This window comes from Prionailurus viverrinus, chromosome B2, assembly GCF_022837055.1.
Source record: "Prionailurus viverrinus isolate Anna chromosome B2, UM_Priviv_1.0, whole genome shotgun sequence".
NCBI lineage: Eukaryota > Metazoa > Chordata > Mammalia > Carnivora > Felidae > Prionailurus > Prionailurus viverrinus.
In genome coordinates this window covers 3717785-3731141 of record NC_062565.1, presented here as the reverse complement: position 1 = coordinate 3731141, position 13357 = coordinate 3717785, and the positions used below count along the sequence as shown (strand labels likewise).

General features: G+C 48.3%; 2 protein-coding genes across 2 annotated transcripts; one reads left to right on the top strand and one right to left on the bottom strand.

Annotated features, from left to right (window-relative positions):
- Positions 1–7672: 7672 nt before the first annotated feature.
- Positions 7673–8559, bottom strand: H1-1 (H1.1 linker histone, cluster member). The gene has a single exon (XM_047859709.1). It carries the CDS (start codon positions 8522–8524, stop codon positions 7874–7876), a length of 651 nt encoding a protein of 216 aa, XP_047715665.1. The 5' UTR covers positions 8525–8559; the 3' UTR covers positions 7673–7873.
- Positions 8560–10934: 2375 nt separating this feature from the next.
- On the top strand, positions 10935–12704 carry LOC125166722 (histone H3.1-like). Its single transcript, XM_047860723.1, has 2 exons — positions 10935–11280; positions 12097–12704. The coding sequence occupies exons 1-2, from the start codon at positions 10954–10956 to the stop codon at positions 12424–12426; spliced, it is 657 nt and encodes a 218-aa protein (XP_047716679.1). The 5' UTR covers positions 10935–10953; the 3' UTR covers positions 12427–12704.
- Positions 12705–13357: the final 653 nt, after the last annotated feature.

The window sequence follows — 13357 nt, the reverse complement described above, 5'->3', positions numbered from 1 at the left end:
AGACTGCGGTGGTGCCCGAGTGTGGAGTTGGGAGGGGGTGCGTGGCAGCACAACCTGTGTTACCACCACACCGACGCAGGGCAGGTGAGCAACCCCGGGGGGGGGGGGGGGGGGCGTAAGCAGAAGAGTCATCGGGAGACATGAGGGAGCTGTTAACCTTGCCTTTTATATTGTAAGTTTATAGAATTGAATTTTTTTTAATGTTTATTTTTATTAAAATTTTTTTTCAACGTTTATTTATTTTTGGGACAGAGAGAGACAGAGCATGAACGGGGGAGGAGCAGAGAGAGAGGGAGACACAGAATCGGAAACAGGCTCCAGGCTCCGAGCCATCAGCCCAGAGTCCGACGCGGGGCCCGAACTCACGGACCGCGAGATCGTGACCTGGCTGAAGTCGGACGCTTAACCGACTGCGCTACCCAGGCGCCCCAATGTTTATTTTTAAAAGAGAGAGAGAGAGAGAGCACGAGCGGGGAGGAGCAGAGAGAGAGGGAGACAGAATCCGAAGCAGGCTCTGTGCTGACACAGGGCTCGAACCCACGAACGGCAAGATCATGACCTGAGTCGAAGTCGGATGCTTAACCGACTGAGCCACCCAGGGGCTCCTAGAATTTAATTTTTAATAATCAATGCATTCCAACAGCCTGCTCACAAAGGCCCACAAGCTTGGCCACAGGCTCTGGTGAGCTGGTCCCCGCCCACCGTCGGTAAGTACCTCTCTGCCCGGAGCAGTCTTCCCACTCCGTGTGAACGGCCTACTCCTGGGACGTGGGGACGCTCTTGATTCCCAGGTTGTGGCCAAGAAACCCAAACCTCTGGGACCTTAAGCAGACTGTCAACAACCGATGATGGCCAGGAAGCGCTGGAACAGGTGTCAGAACCCCCACCTCCCGGAAGCTCGCTCCCTGCCTGTCCCGGTTCTGTCCCCCGCATCCTGGTACCCAGAGGGCAGGTTCTTCCGTCAGGTTCTCCTTCGGGGCATCCGATTCCCGAGGCAGCCGCCCTCTGGCGGCTCGGCCTTCGCACTGCAGCTCTTTCCTGGAGGAGGACCCGGAGGAGGACCCCAGGCCAGCCAAGGGGACCCGCAGTGTGAATCCAGCTCTCCTCCCGGGCCGATGCTGGAGGCGGTTTTCAGGTCAGATGGGTTCTGGGGAGAACGAAGCCTTTGTCCCCCTGGTGGATCCCGAGGGAGCCGGCCAGTGATGCAGGAGGTGGAGGGAGCTGAGGGCCAAACCTGAGTTTAGCGGGAGCGGCAGTGACAGCAGGGGCCCAGTGGGAGCCCGGACTCCAGCTGACCCTTCCTGGGTCCTGCCTGCCGTGGCCGAGGCTTCCGCATGCGTCCCCGTCCCTGGGCCCCTCTGGGATGTCTACTGAAGAACCTACCTGCAGGTGTGGAAAGAGCAGTATATGACTGCAGAAGTATGGGTTGATTGCCTCAGGACCCAGTATTTCCCCTTTTATACTCTCCTCTACCTCAGTCATCCCCTTGGTGACCTCATCCAGGTTCATGGCTTTAAAGGCCATCCATATACCAGTAATGCCCCGATTTAGAGTTCCACCTTAATTCGACTCCGTCCTGCCCGAAACCGCTCTCCTCAGAGCCACCAGCCCTCTCCATGGTATTTGCCAAGGGGCTCAGAACTCAGGCCTCCGCCCAGTCCGTCACTTGGGCAGCGGCATTTGAACGTCGCTTGTTAAGTAATCTCATGGACTCAGAATTTCTGACTAAACTCACAACTAAGAGCTGGTTCTTCGAAATAATTCATAAAATGGATAACCCCCGGTGAGATTTATCAAAAAGAAAAGAGAAAGGACCCAAATAAAACCACAAAGGAAAGGGGAGAGATCACAACCAACACCTGAGAAATACAAGCAATTATAAGAGATTATGAAAAATTATATGCCAACAAACTGGGCCATGGAAGAAATGAACAAATTCCTAGAAACTCACAAACTACCAAAAGTGAAACAGGAAGAAATAGAAAATTTGAACAGACCCATAACCAGGAAAGAAATTGAACCAGTAATCAAAAATCTCCCAACAAATGAGGTTCCTGGGCCAGATGGCTTCCCAGGGGATTTGTATCAGACATTTAAAGAAGAGTTAATACCTATTCTCAAATTGTTCCAAAAAATAGAAATGGAAGGAAAACTTCCAAACTCATTTTACGAAGCCAGCATTACCTTGATTCCCAAATCAGACAAAAACCCTGCTACAGATTACAGGCCAATATCATGGATGCAAAAACTCTCACCAAGATACGAGCAAATTGAATCCAACAGTACATTGAAAGAATTATTCATCATGATCAACTGGGATTTATTCCGGGGCTTACCAGGTTGCTTCAATATTTGCTAATCAATCAACGTGATACACCAAATTAACAAAAGAAAGGATAAGAACCATAAGGTCTTGTTAATAGATGCAGAGAAAGCATTTGACACAATACAGCATCCATTTTTAATAAAAATCCTCAACAAAGTAGGGACAGAGAGAACATTCCTCAACATCATCAAAAGCCATATAGGAAAGACCCACAGATGATATCATCCTCAGTGGGGAAAAACTAAGAGTCTTTACCCTACAATTAGGAACAAGACAAGGATGTCCACTCTCACCATTACTATTTAACATTGTACTGGAAGTCTTAGCCTCAGAAACTGGACGACAAGAAGAAATAAAACACATCCAAATCAGCGAGGAAGAAATCAAACCTTCACAATTTGCAGATGACATGGTATTCTATGTAGAACACCTGAAAGACTCTACCCCCAAACTGCTAGAACTAATACATGAATTCAGCAAAGTTGCAGGATACAAAATCAACATACAGAAATCGGTTGCATTTCTATACACCAATAACACAGCAGCAGAAAAAGAAATCAAGAAGTTGATCTCATTTGCAATTGCCCCCAACACAACCAGATACCTAAGAATAAACCTAACCAAAGAGGTAAAAGATCTGTACTCTGAAAACTATAGAACATTTATGAAAGAAACTGAAGACACAATGAAATGGAAAAACATTCCACGCTCATGGATTGGAACAACAAATATTGTTAAAATAGCTACACTACCCAAAGCAATCTACACATGTAATGCAATCCCCATCAAAATACCACCAGCATTTTCCCACAGAGCTGTAACAAATAATCCTAAAATTTGTATGGAATCCCAAAAGATCTCAAATAGCCAAAGCAATCCTGAAAAAAAAAAAAAAAAAAAAATGGAGGCATCAGGATTCCGGATTTCAAGCTCGATTATAAAGCTACAGTCATCCAGACAGTATGGTGCTGGCACAGAAACAGACACGTGGATCAATGGAATACAAAGCCCAGAAACGGACCCACAACGATATGGCCAAGTCCCCTTCGCCAAAGCAGGAAAGAAGATCCATCAGAAAAAAAGTCTCTTCAACAAATGGTGGTGGGAAAACTGAACAGCAAAACATGCAGAAGACTGAAACTAGACCACTTTCTTACACCACACACAAAATATATTCAAAAATATATTCAAAAGATCTCAATGTAAGACAGGAAGCCATCAAACTCCTTTAGGAGAATAAGGCAGCAACCTCTTTGACCTTGGCTGGAGCGATTGTACACATGGCCAGAGGCAAGGGCAACATCAAGATAAAAAAGCTTCCAGGGGCGCCTGGGTGGCCCAAGTTGGTTAGACATCCGCTCTGGATTTCGGCTCAGGTCATGATCTCACAGTTCGTGGGTTTGAACCCTGCATCGGGCTTTCCGCTGACCGTGTGGAACCAGCTTGGGATTCTCTCTCTCCCTGTCTCTCTCTGCGCTTGCCCCACTTGTGCTTGCTCTCAAATAAACTTAAAAAAAAAAAAAGATAAAAAGCTTCTGCACAGCAAAGGAAACAATCGACAAAACTAAAAGGCAGCCTACAGAATGGGACAAAGATTATTTGCAGACGACATATCTGACAAAGGGTTAGTATCCAAAATCTATAAAGGACGTAGCAGACCCAACACCCAAAAAACAAATAATCCAGTGAAGAAATGGGCAGAAGACACAAACAGACACTTCTCCAAAGAAGACATCCAGAGGGCCAACAGACACATGAAAAGATGCTCAACATCACTCATCATCAGGGAAATACAAAGCAAAACCACACTGAGATACCACCTCACACCAGTCAGAGTGGCTAAAATTAAGAACTCAGGAAACAACAGATGTTGGCAAGGATGTAGAGAAAGGGGGCCACTTTTGTACTGGTGGTGGGAATGCAAACTGGTGCAGCTGCTCTGGAGAACAGTATGGAGGTTCTTCAACAAGTTCAAAATAGAACTACCCTACAATCCAGCAATTGCCTTACTAGGTATTTATCCAAAGGATACAAAAATACAGATCGGGAGGGGTACCTGCACCCTGGTGTTTACAGCAGCATCATCAACAGTAGCCAAACTATGGAGAGAGCCCAAATGCCCACTGACTGACGGATAAAGAAGATGTGGCATATAAATACAAAGGAATATTGCTTAGCCATCAGAAAGAAGTCTTGCCTTTTGCAACAAGCTAGCGTGGATTAGCTAACCGAAATAAGTCAGGGAGAGACAAATACCGTATGATTTCTCATATATGTGGAATTTTAAAAACAAAACAGATGAACATATCAGAGGGGGAAACAAACTATAAGAGACTCAAAGATAAAAAACAAACAGGTTAATGGAGGGAGGAGGGTGGGGGCTGGGCTAGATGGGTGATGGGTACTAAGGAGGGAACCTGTTGGAATCAGCCCTGGGTGTTGGATGCAAGCGATGAATCAATGAATTCTACTCCTGAAAACTATATTGCAATGTACGTTAAGTAGAATTTCAATAAAAATTTGAAAAGAGAAAATATATATTTATACTTATATACATTTCTATATATTAAAATCTGAAAGCTATCGAAAAATTTTCTTAAAAAAGTAGGAGAGTTGAAGGTATCATTTAAATATAACGGAGATACCAAAAATTAACGAATATTATCTGAAAGGACAAACAACAGCTTAATTAAAACCAAGAATTAAAAAGTGATTTCTGCTAAATTATTTAACTTTACTTTGGAAATTCTCAGCAAATGCAGTACAAAAAAAGGAAATACAATGCTTGGTATTGACATTGAGGAAAAAAAAAAAACGGTAAGATTATTTTGCAGAGGACTGGGAAAAACTCAAGGAGCCCTAATTTAAAGAGTAAAGAGAAATAGAATTATAGAAATTGGTAAATTCATTGGCCACAACATAGCAAAACATTTCTCCCTTCCTAGCAGTAAGACCTAAAAAGCCTTCCATTCGCAACAGAAACAAGCATACAAATCGGGAATAAAGGTACAGGACTTATATGGAGATCAATAAAAAATTAGAATACATAAATAGATCCCATTATTTAATACTTTAATAACAAGGACATATTTCAGTTTTGTGGTAGAAATGGACGGATTATGTAATAAATGGTGTTAGGACAACTGGTCATTATCTGGAAGAATGTAAACTCAATTCTATCTTGAACAACATAAAATTCTAGATGGATTAGAGACTACATATTTTTTAAGAAAGAAAAATTCTTTGAAGAAAACCTAGGCTGCTGAATGAATAATGGTGGGGTAGGGTTCAGTCTCTTAACCAAAATGGAAATCTAGAAGCTACGAAAGAAAAAGATACGCTTCTAACTAAAACATTTAATATTCCAGATTTTATATACAGATCTCCTTTTACAGAATACATATAAATGGAAAACACATCATAAACAAAATATGGGGAACAATGCCAGAATTAGAAAACTATCTGCAACACAGGTGATAAGAAGGTTCCTGTCTCTCCTATATAAAAAAACAGAATGGGGGGGCGCCTGGGTGGCGCCGTCGGTTAAGCGTCCGACTTCAGCCAGGTCACGATCTCGCGGTCCGTGAGTTCGAGCCCCGCGTCGGGCTCTGGGCTGATGGCTCGGAGCCTGGAGCCTGTTTCCGATTCTGTGTCTCCCTCTCTCTCTGCCCCTCCCCCGTTCATGCTCTGTCTCTCTCTGTCCCAAAAATAAATAAACGTTGAAAAAAAAAATTAAAAAAACAAAACAGAATGGGGCAAGAGACACAAACTGCCCGATGAAAAAAAGTGAGCAAAGGGACAAGTAGACATTCTCTGAAAAGCGTATTCAAATGACTAAGAAACCTAAAGGAAGGATGCACTAGTGACTATAATAATGCAAATCAAAAGGACAAGGTGAAATAATTTTATACCCGTTAGACTGGCAGAAATTGTGACCACACCTTGACAGCTGGAATGGATGACGGGAGCTATTTTCAGGATAGGTCAGCACCAACCCAGACATCAAATACACTCTAATCTAGCAATTTCGGTGTTGGAACTCTGTTGCACCAGGGTCAGTAGTGGTAAATGGAAACCGTGTCAAAGCTTATCAATAGGAAACGGGTGAATAGTTTATGTTACGTGAAGGACCTTTAAAACAAAGGTTTGACTAAAGGGGACTTTTGAGAAGTTTTGGTAAAAAAGTTGCAACGTAAATAATAACACCGTTTTGTAAATAACCCTGGCCGAAGACCAAAATGAACAGTCATGCCTGTGGAGGACGGGTGCTTGTAAGAGAGTTCAAAGAAAGCACAAACCAATTTGAGAGAGGAGCGCAAATGTGGAGCGCCTGTTTGGCGGACTACGGGATAGTGGGAGCCCAGCAAGCCAGTGCAAAAAGGAAAAAGATCATCTGAAAAATAGAAGAATTCGTATGGGCACGCGTAAAAAGAAGTCTTTACGGAGCTGTGCTAAGTAGTAACCCTGGCTCATACTGTTTTCTCCTCGGATGTGAAAGGCGGGATTAACATCTGAATCCCAGAATTAACTTCGAAAAACCTTTACAAAGGGGCAATTCTGCGAAAGCGTTCACTTCTTACTATGGTATATAGCACCGCCAGAATGGAACAACCCTGCGCGCAGGGAAACACCATGTAGTTAGGCTACAGAGTGGTTTTTCCAAAATCCAGCCAGGGCAGCTTCGTTTCCTAGATACAGACAAGCCCGATGAGGGCTTTTGGGCTTATGGCTCTCAAATTCCATTGCAGCCAAGCCCCTTGGTCGTGACCTCGGCCAGAAACTCGCCCGCAGCTCGCCCCACGCTCAAGCGCCCTCAAGACCGACCTGCGCTTCCAGAGCTCGGGCGTCTCGGCGCCGCGGGAGGCGTGCAAGGCCTACCTGGCGGGGCTCCTAGGGCTCCTCGAGGACACCGGCCCGCGCGCCATCCACGCCAGGGCGTCTCCGTCCTGCCGGAGGACGTCCAGCTGGCGTGCCGCGGGTGCGGAGGGCGTGGCCAAGCCCTAGGTTGCACCGATTGCCCGGAAAGGCCTTCTCCAGGGAACCAATTTTGGAAAAGGCCGCTTTCGCACTATTGTCCACACCACGTCCCTGCTTTGAACTTAACCAGGAAAACCGAGTAGTCGTGGCACACGCTTCCAACCCGGATCACGGCGGGGTGTCACGCCCCAGATAGTTCACGTGGATGACGGACTAGCTTGGGGGTGCGGAACTTGGTGGCAGGGACGCCAAGTTCCCCACGTACTTCTGGTACTGCGCGGGAACCTCGGGTAAAACGAAGTACTAGGGAAGGGGCTCTCAAACCGCCCCACTCGAAGCCCCTTCAAGCCCCAGAACCCTAGTCTCAAGTACAAGGGCCTAGCTCCCCATAGCGAGAACTCCACTGCAAGGGACTGAGCGCGGGGCAGAAGTTGGCGGAGACCCTGGCAAGAAGGCAGAAATCCCGCGTAGAAGCCCAAGGACACACGTACTAAAGCTCTTTCCCCGGAGTAGGTTGGTGGCTCTTAAAAGAGCCGTTGGGTTATTGGAAGAAGCTTCCAACTGGAACCTTTACTTCTTCTTGGGCGCTGCTTTTTTGGGCTTGGCAGCGGTCTTTGGCTTGGTCATCTTCGCCTTGGCCGCCTTGGGCTTCACAGCCTTGGCTTTGGCAGGGCTCTTGGCTACTTTCTTAGGCTTCACGACCTTGGGCTTCTTGGGACTCTTGGAGGGCTTCTTGGTTACAGCAGGCTTCTTAGCCTTTTTCGGGGTCTTGACGGCTTTTTTAACAGCCGCCGTGACCTTTTTGGGCTTCTTAGAGGCGCCCGTCACCTTGGCTTTCGCCACCTTTGTGGGGTTGGCCTTGGCCTCCCCAGGGGAGGCCTTCTTGTTGAGCTTGAAGGAGCCCGAGGCGCCGGTGCCCTTGGTCTGCACCAGGGTGCCCTTGCTCACCAGGCTCTTGAGGCCCAGCTTGATGCGGCTGTTGTTCTTCTCCACGTCGTAGCCGGCGGCCGCCAGCGCCTTCTTGAGCGCGGCCAGGGACACGCCGCTGCGCTCCTTGGAGGAGGACACGGCTTGCACGATCAGCTCGGACACAGAAGGGCCCGCGGGCTTCTTCTTGGCGGCGGCGGCGGCGGCTTTCGCGGGTCGCTTGGCCTTCTTGCCCGGCGCGGGCTTCTCGGGGGGAGTGGAGGCGGCCGGCGCGGGCGGCGCGGTCTCGGACATACTGCGAGGGAGGCGGGCAGAGCCAGCTACAGGGACCTGACGGGACAGGAAGACGCCGGGGACGGCGGCGCCGCGTATTTATAGGGCGGGGCCGCGCTGTGATTGGTGCTCGCTCCGCTCGCCTCTCGCCTCGGAGCGCCGCCTCTCCGCCGGGTCCTTCTAGCCGGCCGCCACCCCGGCCGCTTCGGGCACGGAAACTCGGGGCGGGGAGGGGCCGGGCTCTGCGGCCCCCGGACCTCAGCGCGGACCGCAAAACCGGCCTCATCTCGGGGGGCGGAGGGAGAGCTGTTTGTAAACGGGGCCCTCAAACAGGAATCCAAGGAGCTTCAGCTGGGTGTTGTCAGGGGCGCCTGTTTCTAATTAGTAAACGTGAAAGGTGGCGTCTTGAGTGGCGGGAGGGAGAGAGGAAAGCGGGGGCGTGCTTGGGTTGGGGGTGCGTGTGTGGATGGGTGGAGGCCTCGTCTTGCAGGTTCGGGACCAGCTCTCATCAGTGCCGTGGCCTTGCCGGCAACGCCGAAGACTGATACGCCTGCACCGGGCCTTTTGTGAATTTCGGTCAGAGGAGTGTCGTGGGAAACACCAGAACTCACGCGGCAGTTAACACGCAAGCTGCACGTGCAGAAAACAATATACAAGTGTGATTGCAAGTTATTTTTACAATCCAATGCGCTGCACGAATTCCCGATGCCTTTTCATCCTTCCCACGTAACCCCAGCCAGCGGCTGTTCCCCTTTACCTATCACCTGTTCCCTGTCAGTATGTCGCATTCACCAAAGACTTCTGAAGCTCAAAACCAGACAAGGGAGGGGCATCAAATAAGCGCCGGGAGGACTGTGGGGGCTTAGGGTTCCTTGTGTGAAAGCGAGAGGACACAACTGCTTAGAGCGATCTTCCTTTCGCTTCCTTGTGGCTGTAAGGAGCATTGAAAAGTATCAACACCGCTAAAGCGATTTCACATCGTGCAGAAACATGAAAGAACAAAATGCCTCTCACGAGAGGCTCTGGGCAGTCGCCTGGCGGCCGGGAGAAGACAGCGGCGTCTCATTCCCGCGCTGCGCGGCAGAGGTTCTCAAACAAGTCTGCGCGGGCCTGGGTAACCCGAGCCTCCCTGCTTCCCGCCAACCACCGAGGGGCTGGTTGCCAGGGGCTGGTTGCCAGCTTACCGCCAATAACGTGATGTTCCCACGTCCATCTTCCCTACCGTTCTCAACCGTTTCCCATTTTCCAGGGTCCGGGTTTTCGAAACGCAACACGTAATTTCTAACAACTTGGAAGGGAATGATCTGAAGCTAAGCCTTTGAAGGATAGTCGATGACACTAACGGGTACACAACCTTTCTCCAAGAACGGAAGGTTTCGTAAGTGAAACAGTTTTTGAAAATCAAACTTTTCTTAGTATAATAAGTGAGGAATCTAATTAAACGCAGGTGTTTAAAAGAAAATGCTGGATTCAGGAATTTAAGCAAAGGTTCCCGACTCCTGTGTAGCCATTGGATTCAAATAAAATAGCGAATTTTCCACCCAAATGAGATGCTAGATTTCTTTTCTTAATGGCCGATCAGTATAAAAGACTCAACCAATCAAACGGTAGAATCTGGTATGCCTACTCTTAGTACAAATCTGTCACATTTGATGCTTTTAAGCTTGGAAGAATTTTAAAACCTGTAAGGTTAGGCCTTGGCAGTGGTAAATTTGTCCTTGTGGCTCTGATTTCCACTTGATCGGAACGAGGACACGCCTCCTCCTCAAGGCTCAGAGGTCGGTACTGGGGAGGTTAGTTACTGCTATTTTACACCTGGCAAAATGCACTCTAGGCTTTAGAAGATATAAGGTATACGAGACACGTAAGAATGCTCCACGTTTAGAAGTCAGCTTTAACATTTAACAAATAGATTCCTGATTACAGGAAAATTTCTGTAAACGCTAGCGTAATTTGATTATGGCTGAAATTGTCTTGTCGGATTCAAAGGAGTTCCTCAACTTAAGCATTACAAAAGAATCACATTTTTGAAAAAGATTTCAGAAATTTGTAACCTGATATCGGGTTATTGAGCAGGGACTATGAAGAGTACGTTATTGCGGACAATATTTCTCAATTTTTCCTCCCGAAGGACTAAAGAAATACAGAGCTTTGAAGCAATACCAATGAAGTCCATGTCTAGTTTTTTGAAAGGTAAGGTTCAAAGCATTGCATTCAGACTGAAAGTCGGAAGTGGAAGAAACAAAACCTTGGAAAGAGCTGAGGATAACGTGATAGCCAATGAAACTGTGCAGTTGTTGGAAAATTCAGAGATAGACCAATCAGAGCCTGTAGCCTTGTAGTTAAGCGTTTCTCTCATCCAATCACTACACCCTACGTACTATAAATACCGGCAAGTCTGCCCTACATGTTTGTGCTGGCGTGGTATGTCTTTGTAGGTCGCTTTTGTCATGGCTCGTACCAAGCAGACAGCGCGCAAGTCGACGGGCGGCAAGGCCCCGCGCAAGCAGCTGGCCACCAAGGCGGCCCGCAAGAGCGCGCCGGCCACCGGCGGCGTCAAGAAGCCGCACCGCTACCGGCCCGGCACGGTGGCCCTGCGCGAGATCCGCCGCTACCAGAAGTCCACCGAGCTGCTGATCCGCAAGCTGCCGTTCCAGCGGCTGGTGCGCGAGATCGCGCAGGACTTCAAGACCGACCTGCGCTTCCAGAGCTCGGCCGTGATGGCGCTGCAGGAGGCGTGCGAGGCCTACCTGGTGGGGCTCTTCGAGGACACCAACCTGTGCGCCATCCACGCCAAGCGCGTCACCATCATGCCCAAGGACATCCAGCTGGCGCGCCGTATCCGCGGCGAGAGAGCTTAACGCTGCCGGTTCTTTGTTTCGAAACTCAAACCAAAGGCTCTTTTCAGAGCCACCCACGTTTTCAAGTAAAGTAGCTGTACAAATTTAGCACCACATTTAATAGAACCAGCCCTGCACTTAGAGGTGAAAAGTTAGGGATCGACGATAATTTGACGGCTTACAGGTAAATTTTGTCTAGACATTTACTGTATTTGCGAACAAAGCTGGCCCTTTAAAAGGTTAGGTCCTAAGCCGGTTAGCGTTTTAAGAGGAACCCTAAAGGATTGGTCTTTGGAGAGGATTAAACATGGCTTATCGTGCATCATTTGTGGAACTGGAACAGTATCGTTTTACCAACTATAACCTGTAAAATAATTTTAAAAGCCTGGTTTTGTCATTGGCCAAACTACCCAATTTACATTTATTTGGTCTTGGTATTTTTGCGATTACTGGAATTTACTGTGAAAGACTGCCTTCTTTAAGTATTCTCTGCCAGATTATTTTTGGAATCAACATGAATTTACTATAAACGCAGTTCTTTAGAACAATGTAGCCCAGTTAACACTGGTCAAACTGGGTTCTGACCCACCCCCCTCCCGCCCTTAGTTCCTGGGGCTTGGAGGAGGGGTTAAGGGAGGGGACTGTTGCGTCACATTTCCCGCCTGCGCGCTTTCCATTCTCTGTATCTGCAAGGGGGCGGGGGACGTAGTTATATAAGGATCGGCTCTCCGCTTCTTTGTCACTTACTGTTGGTTTGCTTTCCTGAAAGCCATGTCTGGCCGAGGCAAAGGCGGGAAGGGCCTAGGCAAGGGGGGCGCCAAGCGCCACCGCAAGGTGCTGCGCGACAACATCCAGGGCATCACGAAGCCCGCCATCCGGCGGCTGGCCCGGCGCGGCGGCGTCAAGCGCATCTCCGGCCTCATCTACGAGGAGACCCGCGGCGTGCTCAAGGTGTTCCTGGAGAACGTGATCCGGGACGCCGTCACCTACACGGAGCACGCCAAGCGCAAGACGGTCACGGCCATGGACGTGGTGTACGCGCTCAAGCGCCAGGGCCGCACCCTCTACGGCTTCGGGGGCTAATTTGCCGGGTTTCGCCACCAGAACGTTTCATTTCTCAACCAAAGGCCCTTTTCAGGGCCACCCAACTGTTCAAAAAAAGGGCTGTCCTAAACGAACCAGGGCACTTGAGCCTACCAGCTCCGTACTCTACTTAGAATCCACAATATTGAGACCGAAACCCAGAAGGTTGTGGGATTTTGAAAGGAAAACTTCAGTTCGATAGTCGTATGTGCCAAGGTAACTCCCTTAGCTCAATGGTTTATTTTACCCGTTCCTCTGTTCCCAGTCACCGCATACGAGCAGGGGAGTAGTGATATTCCAACTCAAAAGTGAGGGGTAACCAAAGCAGAGTAAGGAACTTGACAAGGGATTCCAGGAACAAAGAGGAACATTATCCAATCAGCAAGTCCCATCCACGGTTGTCAACCAATCAGAACTGATGATCTCATGTGCTTCCCCCCCCCCCCCCAGAGGCGAGCCGGATTGGGGGATGGGAAGGCTGACCAGAGAGGCCAAAGCCCCGATTTAGGAATTTTAAAAATGTCTTTTTGCGGATTATGAGATAGACCCTGTCTATCAGGCCCTCTATCAGGTCCCAAGAAGAGTACTGAAGTTTTTACCGCTAATAGAGCGATTTGTCTAAAATACATACATACATACATACATACATAACATGCATACATACAAGAAAAACCTGGAAATGGTGGGCAGGGGAGGAAACCAGATTCAGACTGCCAGAAAACCCAGAGAGCACTGGATTCAGGGGAAAGTAAAATCTGGCCAATGGGGGAAAGTGCCTCATTCACTGTCAGCACAGCCCTCGCAGTTAGCCATGCTTTTTTTTTTCCTTCCTTCCTTCCCAGAGAAATGGAAATTAGGGTGATGGAAATGTACATTAGATAGTGGGGATGGATGTACAATTAAGTAGATATACTAAAATACATTGGATTGT